Source organism: Vanellus vanellus (assembly GCF_965231255.1).
Source record: "Vanellus vanellus genome assembly, chromosome: 5".
Lineage (NCBI taxonomy): Eukaryota > Metazoa > Chordata > Aves > Charadriiformes > Charadriidae > Vanellus > Vanellus vanellus.
In genome coordinates, this window is record NC_138910.1 from 40136233 (window position 1) to 40155612 (window position 19380).

The following is a 19380-nucleotide window of genomic DNA, read 5'->3' on the forward strand; positions in this document are numbered from 1 at the left end:
AGCGATAGAACAAGGGGTAACGGTTTTAAACTGAAAGAGGGTAGATTTAGATTAGATATCAGGAAGAAATTCTTTACTGTGAGGGTGGTGAGGCACTGCACAGGTTGCCCAGAGAAGCTGTGGATGCCCTATCCCTGGAGGTGTTCAAGGCCAGGTTGGATGGGGCTTTGAGTAACCTGGTCTAGTGGGAGGTGTTCCCTGCCTATGACAGAGGGGTTGGAACTTGATGATCTTTAAGGTCCCTTCCAATCCAAACCATTCTATGATTCTGTGATTCTGTTTCTAATTTTTTTTTTCTTTTTCCAAAACAGCAACATGTAAAAACTCATGCCAGCTCCCTGAGTTGGGCTGCGGGTGTGCCGGAACTACTGTTGCCAGCAGTATCATCTCTTGGAGGACATGGAGGCTCCTTGTGGTCACAGGGGCTCTTCCAGCAGCAAATTGCTCTCACAGGCATTCACAACTCTGCCTACACAATTCACCTTTATCGCCCCTGTCCTCATCATGTCATAAGCCCTGTCTCCCATGTATATTTTTTCTCTGTGGCTGCTGAGACGGTCTGGGTGTTACATGGTTGCCCAACAGGCTGGGACATCCCCTTGGTGGATGCTGGAGAAGGCTCAGGCTTGGAAACAGCAGTCCCCATGTGAGTGAGGGACGAAGGCCTGAGCTGTTTGGTGGTTTTGAGTCCTTTCTGGCCAGCCTTCAAAATGAGTTTTGCCCTGGGAAGAAACAAGCCATGACTGCAGGAGAACAACAGATTACCCCCTCGGGGCAGGTGGGAGGGAGCAGTGAATGCGCTAGGACTGCACTGAGCTCTGGAGTGTCCCCAGGAACCTGCCTGGGGGATCTGTGTAGGGAGCTTAAAAAACACAAAAACCACCCCCACCCCCAAAAACGCAAACACAAACAAAAAAAAAAAAGCCCCCTACGCTGCTTCTCCCTTCAAATTTTCAAAAGGATCAAGCAAATGTTTCAGTTGACTTTTAAGCCAAAATGCTCCCAGCTTTTCAGCTGACAAACATTTAGTGAAGCAGTCTTAAAATGTGTCAGGAGGACCTGTTTCAGGCTCAGCCTTCCTGTGCAGAGAGGACTTGCCAATATGAAGGTGAGATCCCCACCCACTCCCACTCACAGCACGGTTCCCAGCTCACTCTGACATTTGCATGTGTCCAATCCCTTTTTTCTCACCCATCCCCACACAAGCTTGTCCAGGGATGGTCAAAAGCTCGAGCACTGCGGTGTTTCTGGGCTGAGCTTCTCGCGCAGTTGGTGTAAACGCTTCGCACAGCCTGTACCTGTCAGCGTGATGAGCGCTTTGTAATCCTGGCAGGGAAATTGAGCAATGTATTTATAGGCAAATTAAAGGAGCCAAAGGGAAGCTAATTTGGGGGGCTGTACCTTTCTGTTTTGACTTCTTTTTCTAGCTTCTGGCAGCAATTTCCAAAATATTTGCTGGCCCAGTTAGAGGTCTGCTTTCGGGACACATTCAGCTGCTGTGTCTTAGCAGTAGCCATGTCAGTGGAGCTGAGCTGATTTTTATCTGCTGATGGTTTTTACTCAATACATTCTTTAATGCATGGGGTTGGGAGGGTGGTTGGTTTAAATGGGATGTTCACTGGGCTCCTTTAGTAGATTTACAATCAATCATAATGGTTTGCAAACTGAGTGGAAGCTTTAAAGCGATTTGTTTGACTCTTGGGGCTGATCTAATATTACTGGTAAAACAGCCTCTCCTGCATGGAAGGTCCCAGGCCTTAATAGCGACATTACAGTGCCAGCAGTGGCTGCCTATTTTGCTTTCGGAGACCACAAAAAACCCGTTTCCCTGTGTTCAGTGCACAGCGTTGTAGTGGTGGGACAAACCGCATGTGTGCTGGTGTGAGTGGGCCCCCTTTACTGTGGCAAAGCCAAGCGCTGGGCAGTCGTGGGCCAGTTTGAAAAGCCCACCCAGCGTTGGTGTGTTTGTGTAAAAGGCCCTACCATCCCTACAGGTATGGGGTTTTTTTTTAACTGCAAGATCAACTTTTTCTTCAGAAATGAGTCCGCAGGTTTGAATAATTTCGTATGCATTGCCTATACGGTTCATGAGTGACACAGAGCTGCGGAGAACTTCATTGCCATTGGTGCAGCGTGAAACCGCTTGCTGAAGCTAAATTGTGCTTTTTCAGTAGCAGCTTTAATGCCTGAATGCAATGGCCTTTTCTGAGCGAGCGGCAGAGGGCTTTAAATTAATGTTGTTTCACTGGAAAGTAGTTGTTTGATTAATGTTTTGGTGGGGGTTCTTTTGGCCGGGTAAGTAAAACCCACTTGGGGAAGGCATGGAGGGAGGTGTAGTTAGTCCCACATGTCTCTTCTGTGTCTTTGGATTTTATTTATTCTGCAGCATTGCTGGAGTTCTGCTGTGGTCACGTCAGTAGTTCTTATGTCAAATCTTCACGTTTGCTTCAGACACCATTTCCTCTGCAACATATTAAATTGGCTGCAGCCCGTCACGGTGTGCGTGTCCCTCAGCACGGCCCAGCTGTGGAAGGGGCCTCGTGGTGCGGAGGTGGACGGGGCTTCACTGCTGGACCCCTCCACCCCTGAATATATAGTTTATAATACTTACAGTTGTAAAGCACGAATGCTTAATAGTGTGAAACTAACCACTTTTCAGCGCGTGGTGCTGTGACAAACAGCTTGTGCTCCTGGTGCTGTCAGGCTGAGGGCCGTCTGCCTTCGTAGCGCTCCCCGAAACTGGGAGGGAAAGTTACCGGTGAGGCTGCAAGCGAGCACCGCACAGGGCCCTTAGGAGAACTGTAAATATCTGTGCGATGACCTTTCCAGACTACTGGGTATAAAATGTTGAGGTCATTGGTGAAACAAATAGTTGCAATCCAGGGAGATTGCAGTGTTTTAAAATGCGCCTCAAAGAGCCAAATGACCTTTACTGTTTCTTGCTAAATTTAAAATGCTCTCCGGAGTCCTGGTAATGCGGTTAGCCAGCGAGGCAGGCTGCAGGCAGTGAGAGCGTTTTGATTTAGGGTGCGTGCCAGACCCCGTGGGATTAAGCATGGCTTTTGAAGTGAACGCCGTGCTGGGGAAGGGGACACGTGCCCGGGCTGCAGCCTGCCAGTCCTGAGGTCGCGGAACTGTGCATGGGACATGGGAATTAATCTGGCCCCAGTGCAATGGTGGGCATTCGGTGAGGGTGTGTGGCACCACCTGTGGTCTTATTCAGCCCCTTTGGGGGGTGGGAGGGTGGGCAGCAGCTACGTATTTTCTAACTGGATTTAAAGGTGCGTCTGCTAAAGCCCGAGTCGCAATGCAGGCGATGGCGATGGGGGGGCGGTGGTGTGAAGGTATGCAAGTGCGGGGAGGGCGTGTGCGGTCTGGAGGATGCATTTTAGGGGGTTTTGTTCTTGTTTAAATTTTATTTATGGCATTGAGTTTTTGTGTCTTAATAAACATCCCCCCATCCCAATATCCCCTCCAGCAACGAAGCGGTAAATCGTAACCTGGCTTGGGCCGGGGCTGCCGTGGGTGAGTGTGGGTTCACGAGCTGCAGCCGGTCACCAGGTGAGTGAGTCCGGGCACAGAGCCGCGGGACTCAAACCATTCATGGGCCTTTTTGTTAAAAGACTAAAAGCTCAGGATTACACAACCCTGCGATGTAACAAGTTGTAGGGTGTGACACACACAGAGGGGGGTGGGGGGGGTGAGTGTTCAGAAGGGTGTTGCTGGAGGAGCTGACTTCAGTGCCCTTCACTGTGGCAGCACCACTGCCCCACGGGAGCTGGGCAGGCCTGGGGTGCCAGAATTGGAGGTTCAGGTAGGCTGTGGTGCTCCCAGGGTGCCGTGGGCTTCGGGGTCTGGTCAGGCTTTGCCCTCCCCTTGCTGACTCTTCTGATGACACCCAGCTGTGGAACAGCTGGAGCAAACCTCCCTGGGGTGGTGTTCCCCCCCAGCCCCAGTGCACCCCAAAGGCGCTCCCTGCCTGCCCCGTGGGGCTGCCTGAGGGCTCACTGGCCTGTCCCCGGCTCAGGGCCACCCTGGGGGAGTGGGGCGCTGCGGCTGTAGGGGTGACGTGGGGAGAAAGGGACTTTGGGTTGTGGCAGGGTGATCTTGCAGCAGACCCCGGGGCACTGTGGGACGGGGAGTGGGGAGCGGGCCCAGCTGAGGTGCCCAGTGCGAGGCTTTCCCCGAGCAGGGTCCGAGTCCGCTCACTCTGCCAGGACATGGGGAGTCCGTGCTGCTGGAAGTGCTCGAGCCCTGGTGAGAAATTTCACACATACACAGAGACTTTGTTTCATATTTTATTGAATTTCATTTATATTAAATTAAAAATATATTTCTGACAGATTCATGTAACAAAAAGGCAGAACAGTTTTCAAATTGTTCAGCTGGGATGAGCGTGGGTTGATGCAAGGTGGGTCGCAGTCTACATTTGCCTTAACAAACAGATAAAGCTCTACCCCAAGGACCATGAGGAGAAACTCGGGACTGCACACGGGGCGGAAAATATAACCACACAAAGAGAAGATCCACAGGTTTCTCCCCAGCCTCCAAACAGGACAAAAGGGGAGGGAAGAAAAAGAAAAAAAAAAAACAAAACAAACAAGAAACCATGAAAAGAAGGGAAATTATGCTAAAATATGTACCTAATATTAACCCAGGTCAGTAAGTATTTTAACAGTGCATAATCCTCGATAGCTAAAATATGAGAAACGAAAGGTTAAAGTAACATTACGCCACACGCAATTGGCATACCCTACTGTGTAAGCAAGTGCAGAAAGTCTGAACACACCACAATAGTGCTAAAACACAGAATCACACAGAATGCCAAAAATGGTACTTCTAACCAAAACCAGAGGGTGGGAAGGGAGAGAAAGAAAAGGGGAGGAGCGGCTTAAATCACAAGCAAATTACCTATATACAAATCAACCCTAAGGACAATTATGTTCCAAATAATGGTGTCCACAAGGAAAATAAAAGCAACATTATCCTTATTTACAAATGCAACTAGCTGTGTCTGTAACAAGCTATAAAAATACTATTCACATTTTCAAAGTAACATACAGTAGTTTTTGTATTTTTTTTTTGTTTCAGAAAGGCAGCTAACTCTGAATGCATCACTTCGCAAGAAATGAGTCTCTTCCCCAACACGCTGATGGTTCTCTTCTTCTGAAGGTACTTCATAAGGCAGAAGTATTTGTTGTTTTGTCTCTTTGCACTTTGAGAACAGGGAGAATTAGCTAAAACCCAGACCCTCCCCATCTCTGCCTCTCGCCCACCTCCCTGCGGGCGGCCGGGCTGGTTCCTCTGGGCCGGGCTGGCTGGAGGGAGCGCAGCCCATGGAGGCGGCCGCCCCCCGCACAGCGTCGCGCAGGAGCTCCGTGCTGTTCCTGCATCACCTCCCAGATGGGGCTCGGCCTGTGGTTTTGAGGGGACAGTGATGTCACTCTCCGGGCCTGGGAATGTGAGCCTCATCAGAAAAGAAAAAGTCGATAGTTCAAGACTGCCAGGTTAGGAAATACATTTTGGGTATCTCTGTTTTCAGAAAGAGACTGCTTTTTCCCCTCCCTACATAAGGGCTGCTACCTCTTCAGAAATTCCAGCTTACAATGTTGGGGAAATTGCAAAAACTGGGCAAAAAAAAAAAAGGATTAGAACCATAGTGAATAATGTATCAAATATGTACCAATTTCCACCATTAAAATGCTATAAAAAAGTGTGTTTTCGTTGACCTGCATTTTCCTCTTAACGTACCCCACCATAAAAAGACAAGGACCCAGCAACTACCTTCAGTCCCCCCCTTCAAAGGAACAGTGGTTTAGTGCATTCAAAGTTAGCTACCCCTTACACAGCTGCTCAGTTAATAATCGACCCATTTAACAGCAGTACCAGTTTATGCTACATATGTCATAGTACCTTACCTCAAAAGAACGGCATACATATCTACACTTACTTATAAAATACCATTCACAGTTTATTACTGTGGTTATCCCAAAAGGGTTTAGTCTTCGGAGTGCTATGGACAATACAGTGTTTTCTCCCTAAGAGGCCTCAAAGGTGGGGCAGGGCACGGGGACGGTGGTGCTGCGGGGAGCAAACTGCTGGCAAATGGCGCTCCGCACGGCAGCGACAGCCGATGGCTCGATGTACGCGTGCACCCTGGTCACACCTGAGCCATCAGCGGGAGGGTGCTGTGCGGGCTGCACCTTTGCCCTGTTGGTTTCATCCACAACACGTACGGAGCACGACTTCATGGCTTTTTATTGGGTGGGTGGGGGAAGGACCGGGACGTAATTACTCACACTGCATAACACCTTACAAATCGCCCCTTAAAACCCCTCTTACCAAGGTCCACAAAGCTCTCTCTCAAAATTAAATAATAAAAAAGGGAAAAAAAAGCAGCTCTGACTCCTCTTGTTTCCTAATCAGGAGAACATCCTTAGGTTTCCCCCCACACCTTTTCCTGGCTGGCTGGCACAGCCCCCAGCGGGAGGATGCCCTGGGTGGAAGCGCCTCTTCACTGTGGTTCTGGTCAGGAGATGTGCTCGGCTGCAGTTTGAGCAAGTCCCACCGAGTCCTACCCCCACCAGTCAGACCTGAACACCCACAAGCATCCCCCAAAAGGCACTCTGCATCATCCAAACCTACAGGCGGATCCCAGCCATCAGCGTGGTACCACTGACAACAGCCTTACCTGTCAGTGATGTCCCCAAGAGCAATGAGCCTACCAGTGTTACAACGTACTAATCCACACAACAGTACAGGAGCATGATGCTGTGCTAAAATAAAACAAAGGTGGAGACAAGTGATTTTTGGACATTTCAGAGTGGTGCTTCTAAGCATGGAACTTTATTTCTGTTATTTATTCCCAATTTGAAAATGCCATTTATAACTGACCTTTTGTACCTGGGTAACACTTTACAAGAGCCAGAAAGTAAAAAAGAGAGGGAATCTTGCAAACACAGTGACGCTGCCCTGTGGGACAACCGGGACTCCTTGCACGTGACGGAGCATGAATATTACAGCCAACCAACCCCACTCTGCATGGCCCTGGCTTTCTAAAACAAATTTGAACCCAAATCCAAGGTTTTGTATAACAACAGCCGAGCTGTTGTGTCAGCAGCAGAGGTCTAAGATCCACGAGAATGAAAATATTGCAAGTGACAGAGCGAGAAAAGAAGGGGTGCAGAGTCTTCATGTAACTGCAAGTAACAACACCTTTGAAAAAGTATTTGCCGAAGGGAACTTGGGGTGATACTGCCCCCTTTGAGGTGCTCTTTAAGAGCCAAAGAGGTGACTGATAACCAGAGGGTCAGCTCTGCTTCATGTTAAAGCCTCTGTTCCACCAGCCACCCTCCAGCTGAACAGCCTTCAGAGCAGGTCAATACCTTACCTGAGCTCAATAGTTCCAAAATGCGATTGGGAAATCAGGGTGGAAGCCCTGATACGCCAGTTGTGCAAAGTGAGGGAGAACTCTGTCCCAACAAACGAGTGATGCCCCTGCTGTCATAGAATCATAGAATTGTCTAGGTTGGAAGAGACCCTTGGGATCATCGAGTCCAACCATCTACCCTACTCTACAAAGTTCTCCCCTACACCATATTCCCCAACAATCAGTCCCTGCCTGGGCTACTCCCATCCCCTCCCCCTAAAAGTGTTGGCAGACAGAGGGTGTGAGTGTCCGTGTGTCCGTGTGTACATGGGTGCTGCAGTGGCTGCTCCCCTTCCATAAAGAGACCCCTGCCCAGGGTGCACAGAGCTCCCAGAGGAAGCAAGGCTGACTGGGATGCCTTCAGCCACCCTGGGGATTACATGACCAACAGCCTAATTCTGAGCTGTGCCAAAGCCGCCTCATCTCCTGGGTGGTATAGAGGAGTCCGAATAATCCCTTCATTCCTTTACTTGCCACCATAATGCAGGACTTCCACACAGATACTCCATCAGGAAAAAAAAAAGATCTCTTCTTTAATATCTGAGTTTCCCCATATAGGTCCATCCTCAAAAAGCCCCAACCCCAAGCTATATTTCTAGGCTGACCTACCTCACCCACTAGTGCTTTTCACCTGTACTGCCCAGCTCGCTCGGCAGCTGTGGAAAGAATTGATCCACAGCGAGTCAGGGCCAAGCTGGACTTTCAGAGTCACCATTTTCTTTGCTTCTAGGCTGGGATTAGTGGTGGCTGAGGGTGGGGAGAAACGCTCCCCTGTAACTCCCTCTCGAATCTTCAGTGCAAACAGGTATCGGATGGGTGGCATGTGTACAGGCTACACAAGTGCCCCTCGAACACAGCCTCCGCACTTACCGGCTGTGGGACAGGAAGGGAAAGGTATTTTCCCATTAATCATAGAATCATAGAATGGTTTGGGCTGGAAGGGACCTTAAAGATCATCTAATTCCAACCCCCAGAAATAAATGGAAAGAGATCACTGCATACAATTCCTGTAGTCAAGAAATGCATTTTCTACCAAATCAGTGGTACAAACCAGGGTTAATGCAACCTTCCGCAGTACAAAGGGAAGGATTTCTGGGCTGAGCTCAAGGTGCCTGAAACAGACCCACACGGTGGCTCCTACTGCTGATACTCGCTCAGATTTCTTTCCATTGCGTGCTACCTGTGAGAGATGACCTGTTGAAAGCAAGTCGTAAATACTCTGCTACATCTGAGCAAATGGCAATGTAAGAATCCCTCCCGGCTATTTTGCAGAAAAAGAAAAATTTGGAAAGAGCTGAAACTTAAAAGGAGTTGGTTTCAGTCAATTATGTTACAGCAAGTCAATCAGATCCAGCATCCACATCTGTTTGAAATAACCCTCAGGTAGATAATAACATCTAAGACAAGTATCACTGAAAGAGATTAGGAGAAAAATAAGCTGCTGTTCTCTTTCATTGAGCGCGTTGCTTTGTGCCTTGGACAATGGCTGATACACACTCGGGTATCTGCTCTTGGAAAGTTAGTCACTGCTCTTCCGCCACGCAGGCTACGATAAGGGAAGGCAAAGCGTTTACAAATAGGAGACTGCATTATAAAATCCATAAAAACTGACAGTGCTGTGGTACAGATACCCGTGTAGAACTACAGAATTAATTATACCCAGACAAAATATTTCTGCTGATGCTCTCACCTACTGCTTTGTGCTGACAAAATGCATTTTTTTGTGGAAACACGTGCTTTTCCCCCAAACCTGTGGTTATTCATTTAAAAGCCTGACCCTCGTCTTTCACAACACAACAGTTGAATATTTGCCATGATTTTGCCACGTACATTTGCCCACCTTCCTTTCAGCAAGCCAGCAGCTATACCCACCAAGGCAAACACACGAGTTAGGGCCAGCCAGGTATTTCTGCTGATTAGCTTAAAGCAGCCAAACGGTTCTGCTCTTAGTTCTGCCCCTTTTTCTTTAACCGTAGTTAAACTTTGGCAAAGAGACAAAAATCTGCGGATGCCCAGCCCCACACGGACTCATACGCTGCAACACAGGTCAACTACTGGCACAGCAGGAAAAGTAAGGACCGTTTTTGGCGATTGCAACTCAAACCAGAAGCTCGGGGGGGGGGGGGGGAGGAGGGGGAGTCAGAAAGCCATTTGTGAGGCTGCAGTCTGTTGAATTTTCCATCATCATGAATTACTGTGTTCATTAACCCTTTGTTTGCCCTCTGCTATTCAAGACACAGCTAGCATGGCCCAGCCTGCCTGTGTCACAGCCCCAGCGTTAAGGTAGCTTCAGTCCTGGCCTTCACGCTGCCTCACTTCGAGGAACCTCTGCATTTCCACGCTACTTCATATATTATATCACACCCACAATCAACAACTAAAATGAATAAATAATTCAAGTTTTGTAAGAAATAAAATGTTAAATTGTTAAAAACCACAATTATTTACATTTTGATTATTTGACAGGCTTGTTTCCAACACTGATACTACCTAATTACCAGAGCAAGAAACGGGCCTCACCTTCCATTAGCAGCTACATCCCAGCACCATCCCACCCGGGTTTGGAGGTGTGCGTGTTTCTGCCCCAGCAGCCTTTGAGCGCACCTCTTTGAATTCAAACACGTAAGCTGTACCAGGATTTTATTTTATTTTTTCTCCATTAGGAGTTACTCTGTTACAAGACTTGTTCAGGGACAAATCAACCTCTTTCTCCACCTACCTATGTAACCTGGGCTGCTTCCGCGCTGAATCAGGACATCCGCAATCCTGTGCCGGTCTTTGTCCCCAGGCAGCTTGGCAATTGTGTCCCAACCTGGCAGAACTTTGCTTCAGACGACACCCTGTGAGAACTACTGCTGGCAAACCTTCCCTGGAGGCGGTGTCTCCAGGACCTCAGGCCACCCCCGTGTACCCCTAGCCCCTGCCCAATGCCTGCTTCTGTCTCCTGCCAAGACCATGAGGAGTTACAGGAGGGCACCAGAAAGAGGCAAGGCCTCTCAGTTGCATGATTTTTTTGTAACCATCTATCCCACTGTAGTGGCCTGCTGGTCACTTTATGCAGCCACCCCAGACCGCCTTGGTACCACTTAACATCTCCTTTTAATAGCTTCAAAGATCTGTACTTGTTCTTGCTGTTTTCAGACTCTTCAACTACGTACTTGGTTCACAGGTTTAATATCTGCCCCGCTGCTGGTTCAAGCTGGCCTGAACACACCTGATGCAGAACCAGGCTGTTGGCTGAACCAACCTTGAGCTAGTGATCATACACAATTTGTTTCCCATCTACAGCCATCCTGGGTGTGAGATCTCTTCATACCTTTGTCAAGCTGACCCTCAGCTACCAAGATTTGGGTAACTACTGCTTGTTTCTTACTCCTTCCTCTGCTTCCCTATGATTAAAGGTGGCAAGATGTTCAGATGGCAGGATTCTGGAGAAGCCTGATGCCATTTCCAGAACACTGGTTGCTGCTGGTTTCACTGCCAGGTTAGGTCACCCCAAAGATCTTGACTTTAACAGTACTGAAGCGCATAAACTGGAATACTGTTGTATCACCTAAGATTGCCATCCATCGGGTATTGTTCCTTCCCCCTTTAAAAGCCTCGAATGGATAGAGACACAGGCAGATCTTCAAAGGTACTTAAGAGTTCCTTAAGATTTTTGGTGGGAACTAGGTATGCAAATGCTCTTACACATATGGGTCTTACACATCTGCCTCAGGTTGCTAAAAACGTCCAGAACTCTGGCTGAAAGGTATTCCCAAAGAGGAGCAGGCCAGGGGGTGGGGTGGGGGTGTCTACCTAAAAATTGAGGTTGATGAAAGCAGAACTAAGTACGAGGAGACTGACTTATTTACATTTTTGACTGAAAGCTCTGCGAGTCATGCACATGTTGACTTCTCAAACCTCATATGCACCATCTTCTGTGCCAGAGTAATCCTCCTTTTAGAAAAAAGTATTCCATCCTGTGCTGCAAGCCAGAGCAAGACATTTTGTCTCCTCCGATCCCGTTCAGGGCTTGCTCTGCTGTCCTTCACATGGCAGCAGGAAGAGCTGGTTGCTCTGCCACTGTATTTTCTGAAGCAGTCAATGCAATGGCCTGTCAGAACTGGTAGACATTGTTCCAAAGACTTGATTTGCTTCATTTTGGCATTTCCACAGTCATCCTTTACATACAATTAATTTTTAATTTAAAATTATTATTTTGTATTTTGCTGGTCACTTCCATATTGCTTCATTCAAAATCCAGAAAACAGTTCAAATAAAATCGGCGCTTAAGTGCAAACTATCTTTCCAGTGAACCGCTATGTGCGTTTTCTCCAGTCTGGTGCCTGTCTTCCAGTTTAAAGGACCCTTCCCACCAACACCCCACAGAACACCAGCAGGCTTCATGACCCATATCAAACTCTCCAGCTCTCCATCTTGTCCTCAGTGTTGCCTGACAGCATCCCCAACTCCCTTCATGATCACGAAGAAGAAAAAGAGGGAAGAATTTGTTTGGGTCTTTTTATATCTATAGTCAGCAGGTATAAAACAGGAAAGCAAAGCTTTTTGCATACAAATCTTGGTTTCTTGGCCTGTCTTTTCGCTTCAAAAAGAAGATGTTGGAGGTGTGGTTTCGTTACTCTCTTCTGAAAGGGTTTTTTTGTTTAAAGTGTTTGTCATGTTGGCACATATACAAAAATGGTCGTGTCATGTACCAGTTCTGAGCTGGAGTCTCTGTGGTTAGGAATTGGCACAAAATCATGGTGTGGCTCAGAAAAGGGGTTTAGCCGTATATTAGAGTCACATCATCATTTCTTGGAAAGCCACGATGAAGATCTGAATGATTATGAAAAGCCAGGTTAGCCATTTTCAGTTGCTGGGATAGAAAGTGTTAGAGAAAGAAATTGGATTCTCAATTTCAATTACTATGCTATCACACATGATATAAAAATTGTCCATTTTTCCCCCTAATGGAAACTGCATTGAGATTTCCAGGAATGCTGTACAGACTCTCCTCAGTTCCTGCTGATAGAAACAGCCTCTCTGTGGCTTTCCCTACAGTGTGTGGGTTGAATCACTGAGAGCTAGCTCGACGGCAGGCAACACTGCCACTGGCCTTTACTGGTACTGTCTGGCTTCTCTGACCGTCTGACCCTCTAGATCTGCGGAAAGTGAGAAACACCAGGTTGTACGCGCCTTCTTTCAGTCTCTTTCCTTCCTTCCTTCCAGGTTCCCAACCCAATCTGCAAATGACTCCAAGACATCCTTTCACTTGGAAATATCAAAAATGAGTGAACTGGCAAGAAGAGGAAGCTCATGGGAGAAAGGGAGGGAGGGAGGGAAGGAGGAAGGGAGGGGAGACAGGGAGGGAGGGAGGGGAGAGAGGGAGGGAGGGAAGGGAGAGAGAGAAAAGGACAGCAAGAGATAAGGAGTGAGGCAGCTAGAAGGGGTTGCCTTTCCACTTCCATAAGACCGCGGTCACTACACCACTGTATTTCGGTGTCTGTAGGGCGGCGGGGGCAGCACAGTGCCAGGCTTCAGGGAGAACTCGGAGAGGTATTCAGGATTCTCTGCCACAATGGGCCGGATCCGTCCATTCTGTTTGTAAAAGTATTTTGTGCTGTACTCTTGCAGGTAGTCCGGGTGCTGGAGGGTGCTTCGTGGGGGCAGGCTGTGATTCCAGTAGTCTGGGTTGTCAAAGGCCTTCTTGGCTTTCTCCGGCAAATTGTTCTTCAGGTACTCAGCATTTTCCAAGGTGTTTGCAAAAGTGTTGAGGTACAATGGCTCGTTCACGTACTCATCCTCTGCTTTGGGCTGCCCGTTCGGAGCATTGTGATACTCTGGGTTGTCCACAGCTTGGAGATCTCCATTCTTTCGTCGGGAGACAAATGGGTTCTCTTCCACTGGGTTTAGGTAATCTAAGGAAAGATAAAAAATAAATCAGCAAAGAGAGGGAGAAATCCATCCATGTAGCAAGCATCATGTGTATGTTACTACCAAGCTGTACCAGAAGCAGTACTTGGGACTTGTTTGTCCTCCACCCCAGCCATTCCTAGAACTCCCGATGAGATCAGGTGCCAACTGTGTTGAACACACAAGTGCTAAAAGTGAAGAATTTACAAACTAAACAGACAATATGGGTTAAAGTGAAGACCCTGGAAGGTCAAGTGACTCATCAAACATACTGGCAAACTAACCTACAGCTCGCACTTAGCCATGGCCTGTGTCTTGCTTGATCCTGGGCTTCCTCTCAGGGTATGATTTACAGAGCCAAACACGCCCAGCGACTTCTGCCTCTGCTGCTGACTCTGTGCAACCTTGGGCGTATCAGTCAAACCCTCTGCTCCGCAGTCTTTCCCTCCAGAAAGCTCTATAGAAATTTTAGTTAAGCCTCTCTGTACAAAAAACATCCCCGAGGGCTAACTTCTAAGACAGCTTCATTTCTAACAGAACAATTTGCCAGATTAAAAACCTTCCATCCCTGAAGGACAAAGGGCCTCGAAGCATTATGAAAAAAATAATTCAAATGAGCCCTGGAAAGAGTACAAGAGAGCCTTGCATCAGCTCCAAAACAGGACTTGCAGTAGGTTCAAATCACTTTCTGTGGATTAACACCACAAAAAAATTGTAGCTGAATTGCAGAAGGGTTTTAAGGCCTATGGAGCTTGCATGGAAAGCTAGACAGGGGGTAGGGAGGGAAGAGAAACAGCAACAGACTGGCTGTCCTAGGTTAAAAACACACGCTCAGTTAGGGCTCTCCCACGGTCACACACAGGCGACTGAGCCACAGAGCAATGGATTCGTCGAGTGTCATGTCCTGCCTTGCTCTGTGTAGAATGAGGTCTCGCTACAGAACAGAAAGCCACTCAGCCTGGGCAGGAGGGGGGGTCGCTGGCACTGCAAGTGGGCTGCAAAGGGCATGGCTTGGAGGTGAGCCAGGGACAAGAGGGACGCAGGGTGGGAACTCTGCAGCAAGGTACGTCAAAAGCATCCAGTTTGTTCAAGGCTGGAAATGATCAGATCAAATCACTTCCACTTTCAGTATCAATTCTGCCTTTCACCTCAAAGCCTAGAAGTTCCCTACAAAACAGGGTCTCCAAGCCACCACCATTAGTGAGGGATGATCTCTCAGGCTGCCTGTGCCACACAGGGATTGCCAACACAAGACCTCAATTTCCAGTGGCACGGCTCTGGTCATGGGCTCTGGAGAGACAGAGTCCACACAGAGTCCTGCCTGCAATGAAACAGGCCCCTGCCTGTTATAGGAGGGTGGCTATGGTCCTCACTTCAGCTCTGGTTTTATCCAGGACAGGGCCAAAACTATTAAATGCAAAAGTTCAAGACTTAGCGAGTACCTTTGAACACATAGCTAAAACTTCGCTGAATCTGAGGTGAACAGGCACAGGGGTCTACACCAACTGCATAGTGGGAACATATTATTTCTTAGCAATGATAGCTGAGCAGTGCTTTGATTTGAATCCCGCAGCTCACGGACAGCATGCTGCATCATGGCCACACTGTGACATCCCTGTATCTGTGCCCAGTGAGATAGGAAGGAGATGCTTCCTCCTGAGCTGCTGCTACCTCATCCCCAAGGGTTCCGGGGATGTTTCTGCAGAACTCTGAGGATCCCCAGGGCGAACCTTTATGTGAAGACATGTATGGGCACACACTGAAGCAAACTCACAGCACCAAATCTCTTACTGCACGGGTGGTTGCTGAAGTGTAGGGTCACGAGTGCACTCCCACAATTGCTACCGCCATGGGTCAAGCCCCAGGACTCCCTCCATTTCCACCATGTAACACAAAGGGTACACGGCTTCAAAATTCTGAAGCAAACTCAGTGGTTACTTGGCATTTACATTTGCATTAATTAATTTCTTCAAAGGTAATGCAAAGGTTTGAAAGCAAATTACTAATGACATATCCCCTTACATCTAAATGACTGCTGTCACTATTTAAAAAGGAAGAAACAAATGACAGCAAACTGGGAAGTGTTGCACTTTGAGCTGGCAAGATCTAGTCAAACTTCACCTTGCTGTGATGGTCTCTCTGAAGCACATCTTGTTCTTTCAGTCCTAAACTTCTCTTGGGTATAAAATGCCAACTCTGTGTATCAGTTCTGTGATATGTTCAACATGACATTTACCAAGCACAATGCCATGAAGATAAGGATCAATAAACAAAGCAAAGTGGAGGCTACAGCTGACAAAAGACAGATCCTTTTCCTGGAAATAACTGAAAATTTGTGTTTGGATAAGGGGGTTTGGCTTTTTTTCATTCCTTTCTCTTGTTATTTCCCAGAAAGAAAAGTTAAAGGGAAATTACCAAACTTGGCATTGTGGCACATTTGAGTTTTTCCAAGAAGCAAATTAAGCAAACAAAAATGAATCCCCATGCAAAGAAATATTAACCAAGTCAGAACGTTTCAACCTCGCTGAGTTACTCAATAAAGCCATTTTTGTTGAAAAGGTGCTGATGTAGAAAAAGAGAGAATGCAGTCAGACTACAGCAGGAGCTTCTGTGGAAAGACAATTTTTTACCTGTTTTAGGTTTGTCTCGCATCGGTGTCATGTACCCATCCTCATCCAGCTCTCCCCGGACAACCCGCTCAGGTATGAAGACTGTGGGATCAGCGCTGTACCTCTGGGTGCTGCTGTCCTCTTTTGCCAGGGTTGCCACTTGTTTTCGTAGTGTGCCATTACAGCAAGTATCTTCAAAGATCTCTGCTGTAGCCCCTTGAGCAACTGGGGCTTCTGGTATTATGCAGCCAGGAGCTCTGTATGGCATTGGCACTTCTGCAGCATAGCCACCATCTCTATACACAAACTGGTTCTGTTGGAAAAGAAAAGACAGCATGAAAAAGGAGGCTCCCAAGGGAGAGAAGATTCAACAGCAAGTCATCTCTGTGGCTCCTGTGCCTTTCCTGCCACAGTTGCTCAATGATGCATTTCACTGGGCGGGTGAAGGAAGCCGTGTCCATCCTGCAAACTACTGCATTTCCAGCAGGATAGGCAGCAGCCCAGGCTCTGTTATAGACCAGCAAAGCATCCATCTGCCCAGTGGTGCTGAGCCGGATTCCCCTCCCAGGGAGGCACCATTGGTGCAGCAAGGGGAGCAGGGAAGCATGCTGGCTGCTCAGGGCTGGAAATGGGGTGAGAAATGGGGCAGGAAAACTTATCTCCTACCAAAGATGTGGAGGTTGGATATACACAGCTGCAAGAGGCAAACACAGTATCTCCTCTTCTATTACTCTGGCAATCTCCCCTGATTTCTGAACAAACCCCTTAAACCTCATGTTAGGGAAATACCTTCTGCAGAGGAGACTGGGGACAGAGGACATTACCATCTCTGAACTCTGTTTATTCCTGGGGGGCTACATTTAGGGTGTCCTGCAGTGACAATCACACGGTCACCCAAACACTATGTAATTCCATCAGGTAGTGCATCTCAGGCAGGTGAACTGGGTTCGCATTGGTACCTCAACTCAACGGTTCAACTCAACCTACCATTTTGCTTGTCAGCAAGGGCGTGCAAGGAAATTTCGACATCATGACCTATAAATAGGAAGGAAAAATGTACAGATTCATCCAAGCCTGTTACCTAAGTGCTTTTTCAAGAAAAGTTGGCAGGTGTGGGTCCATATAGCTTGCACACGAGTCCAGGCTGAGTGTAGAGATCCTGACTATTTGATTGCTGACATACACACTCACTGTTGGCTTTTGGGCCATTTATGTAGGAAAAAGGAGTTTGAAACAGAAAACACATAGTGAAGGAAGGAGGAAAACCTAAAGGATGAAGGTTGAAGATGAAATACTTACTCCTGACATAGGGGTGTAGGCAGGAGGAGGGCTGTGTCCAATTTCACTCTAATAGGAAAGAAAAATGGAATGATGGATACATAAGAGGTTACATGAATGAAACAAGTCACATGAGCTGCATGAGCCAATGGGGAGTAACATGCACATCAGTTAGATTTCCTAACTGAACCCAAAATTCAAAGAATTAAATCATGGCAAATGTCTCACCAACTTCAAGAAGCTGTGTGCCTCACCAGTCTTAGGGAAGGGCTACTGAGCGCCTCTTGCTGGGTAAGGGCAAGTGCCATGTTACAGCTGCTGACAGCTGTATATCCTGCAAATGCCTCTTGTCTAATTTTTGGAAAAGCAGATCGTACAGAAAGAATGACAGACGGTGCACTCAACTTCAGAGGAAATACAGGGCAGGAGAAGTGCAAAGTGTCTAGCTCCAAGGTACAACTTCCTTTCCCAAGGACAAAGCAGGAGAAGGATCACTGGGAGAGCAGGAGGGTGCAGGACTGTCATTAGACTGTCACAGCTAGCCTAAGTATCACAGGAAAAAGAGTCCCTAGGCTTTGGTAAACCCAAATCGCACAGCAGCTGCTGGATTTCAAGACTCCAACATGCCATGGTCCTGCTCTCAACATATACCACCCTTCTAATGTTACCTCTGTATCACAAGCTAAGAGGTACACTGAAGTATCCATGCAGAGATCCTCATTTTAATATTGGTTTCTGGAACCATCTTACACTGCCCTGTGGACCCTGAATTTCTGTAACATCACCAGCACAGCGGCTGCTACTTATTACTGCTACTCAAAACCAGCCTGTTTTTAATTGACGAAACACTGATTTTTGGAAGAAAATAAAAATTAAAAAAAAGAACCCTTTATTTTTCATGTGTTTTTCTACTTTTTTGTATTTCCCTTATCTCCTACTTGAGGGAAAAAAAAAAAAAGTCAGGGTTTGAAAAAAAGTCTAAATTTGAGATAAATCAGAAGGAAAACCCCACCACCTGAGCAAAGAAGCCTAACCAACCTGAGAACACTCCACTTTAGGAGATATCTCATGCATCAAAATCTGTTTCAAAAACGTATCCACGCCAAGAAACATACCAAAATTAAAAGACAAGACAACATGCATCCTCATGTATTAAGAATTGGATGTACTACAGTCAATCTTTCCCTTATAAACTTCTTGCCAAAACATCAGGATGGAGATGATGGTCACTGTCAAATACCTTACTTTATAAGGGAATGTTTTGTGTGTACGGAAAATATCTGCATCAGGAAAAAAACCTTAAAAACAAACATAAACTTATTTTTAAATGCGTGCTGCCTGTCTGAAGACCCTTTTCTGGTGACCAAAAATATGCCCGTCTCTTTCTATTTGAAATATCCCTGCAGCCATTTTGTTACTCAGATCTAGCACCTTGTGTTTGAGGTGTAAATGTGGTGATGAGCCATAGTTAGAGATACACTTTTCTCCATCCCCATGAAAATTCATCCACATTTTGTCAAGTTATGACCTAAAAAGACTCCAGGTTGCAAATTACACAGAATCACAGAATGGTAAGGGTTGGAAGGGACCTCTGGAGATCATCTAGTCCAACCCCTCTGCCAGAGCAGGGTCACCTACAACAGGTTGCACAGAATGGCATCCAGGCGGGTTTTGAATGTCTCCAGAGTCAGAGACTCCACAACCTCTCTGGGCAGCCTCTTCCAGTGCTCTGCCACCCTCAAAGTAAAGAAGATCCTCCTCATGTTGAGATGGAACTTCCTATATTCAAATTTGTACCCGTTACCTCTTGTCCTATCACTGGGCACCACTGAAAAAACACTGGTCCCATCCCCCTGGCACCCTCCCCTTACGATTATTTATAAGCATTAATAAGATCCCCCCTCAGTCTTCTTTCCTCTAGACTAAAAAGACCCAAGTCTCTCAGCCTTTCCTCACAAGAGAGATGTTCCAATCATCTTTGTAGCCCTTTGCTGGATCCTCTCCAGCAGTTCCCTGTCCTTCTCGAACTGGGGAGCCCAGAACTGGACACAGTACTCCAGATGCGGCCTCACCAATTACAGAAGTGCAGGAAAACATTTGTTAGTTGAATTGTCTATCTCCACCATCCATTAGTAAGGCTTGAGCAGGACTCTGTAGTTGTTTTTTTCC

General features: G+C 47.1%; 1 protein-coding gene across 1 annotated transcript in view; it reads right to left on the reverse strand.

Annotated features, from left to right (window-relative positions):
* Window positions 1-12833: 12833 nt before the first annotated feature.
* ERBB4 (erb-b2 receptor tyrosine kinase 4) overlaps window positions 12834-19380 on the reverse strand; it is a gene marked incomplete at its 5' end in the record, with an annotated part of 657878 nt that continues 651331 nt past the window's right edge. The window contains 2 exons of the mRNA XM_082483856.1: window positions 12834-13329; window positions 15955-16246. Of these exons, the coding sequence (XP_082339982.1) occupies window positions 12893-13329; window positions 15955-16246 (729 nt within the window). The 3' untranslated portion in view covers window positions 12834-12892. The remainder of the gene's footprint in view (window positions 13330-15954; window positions 16247-19380) is intronic.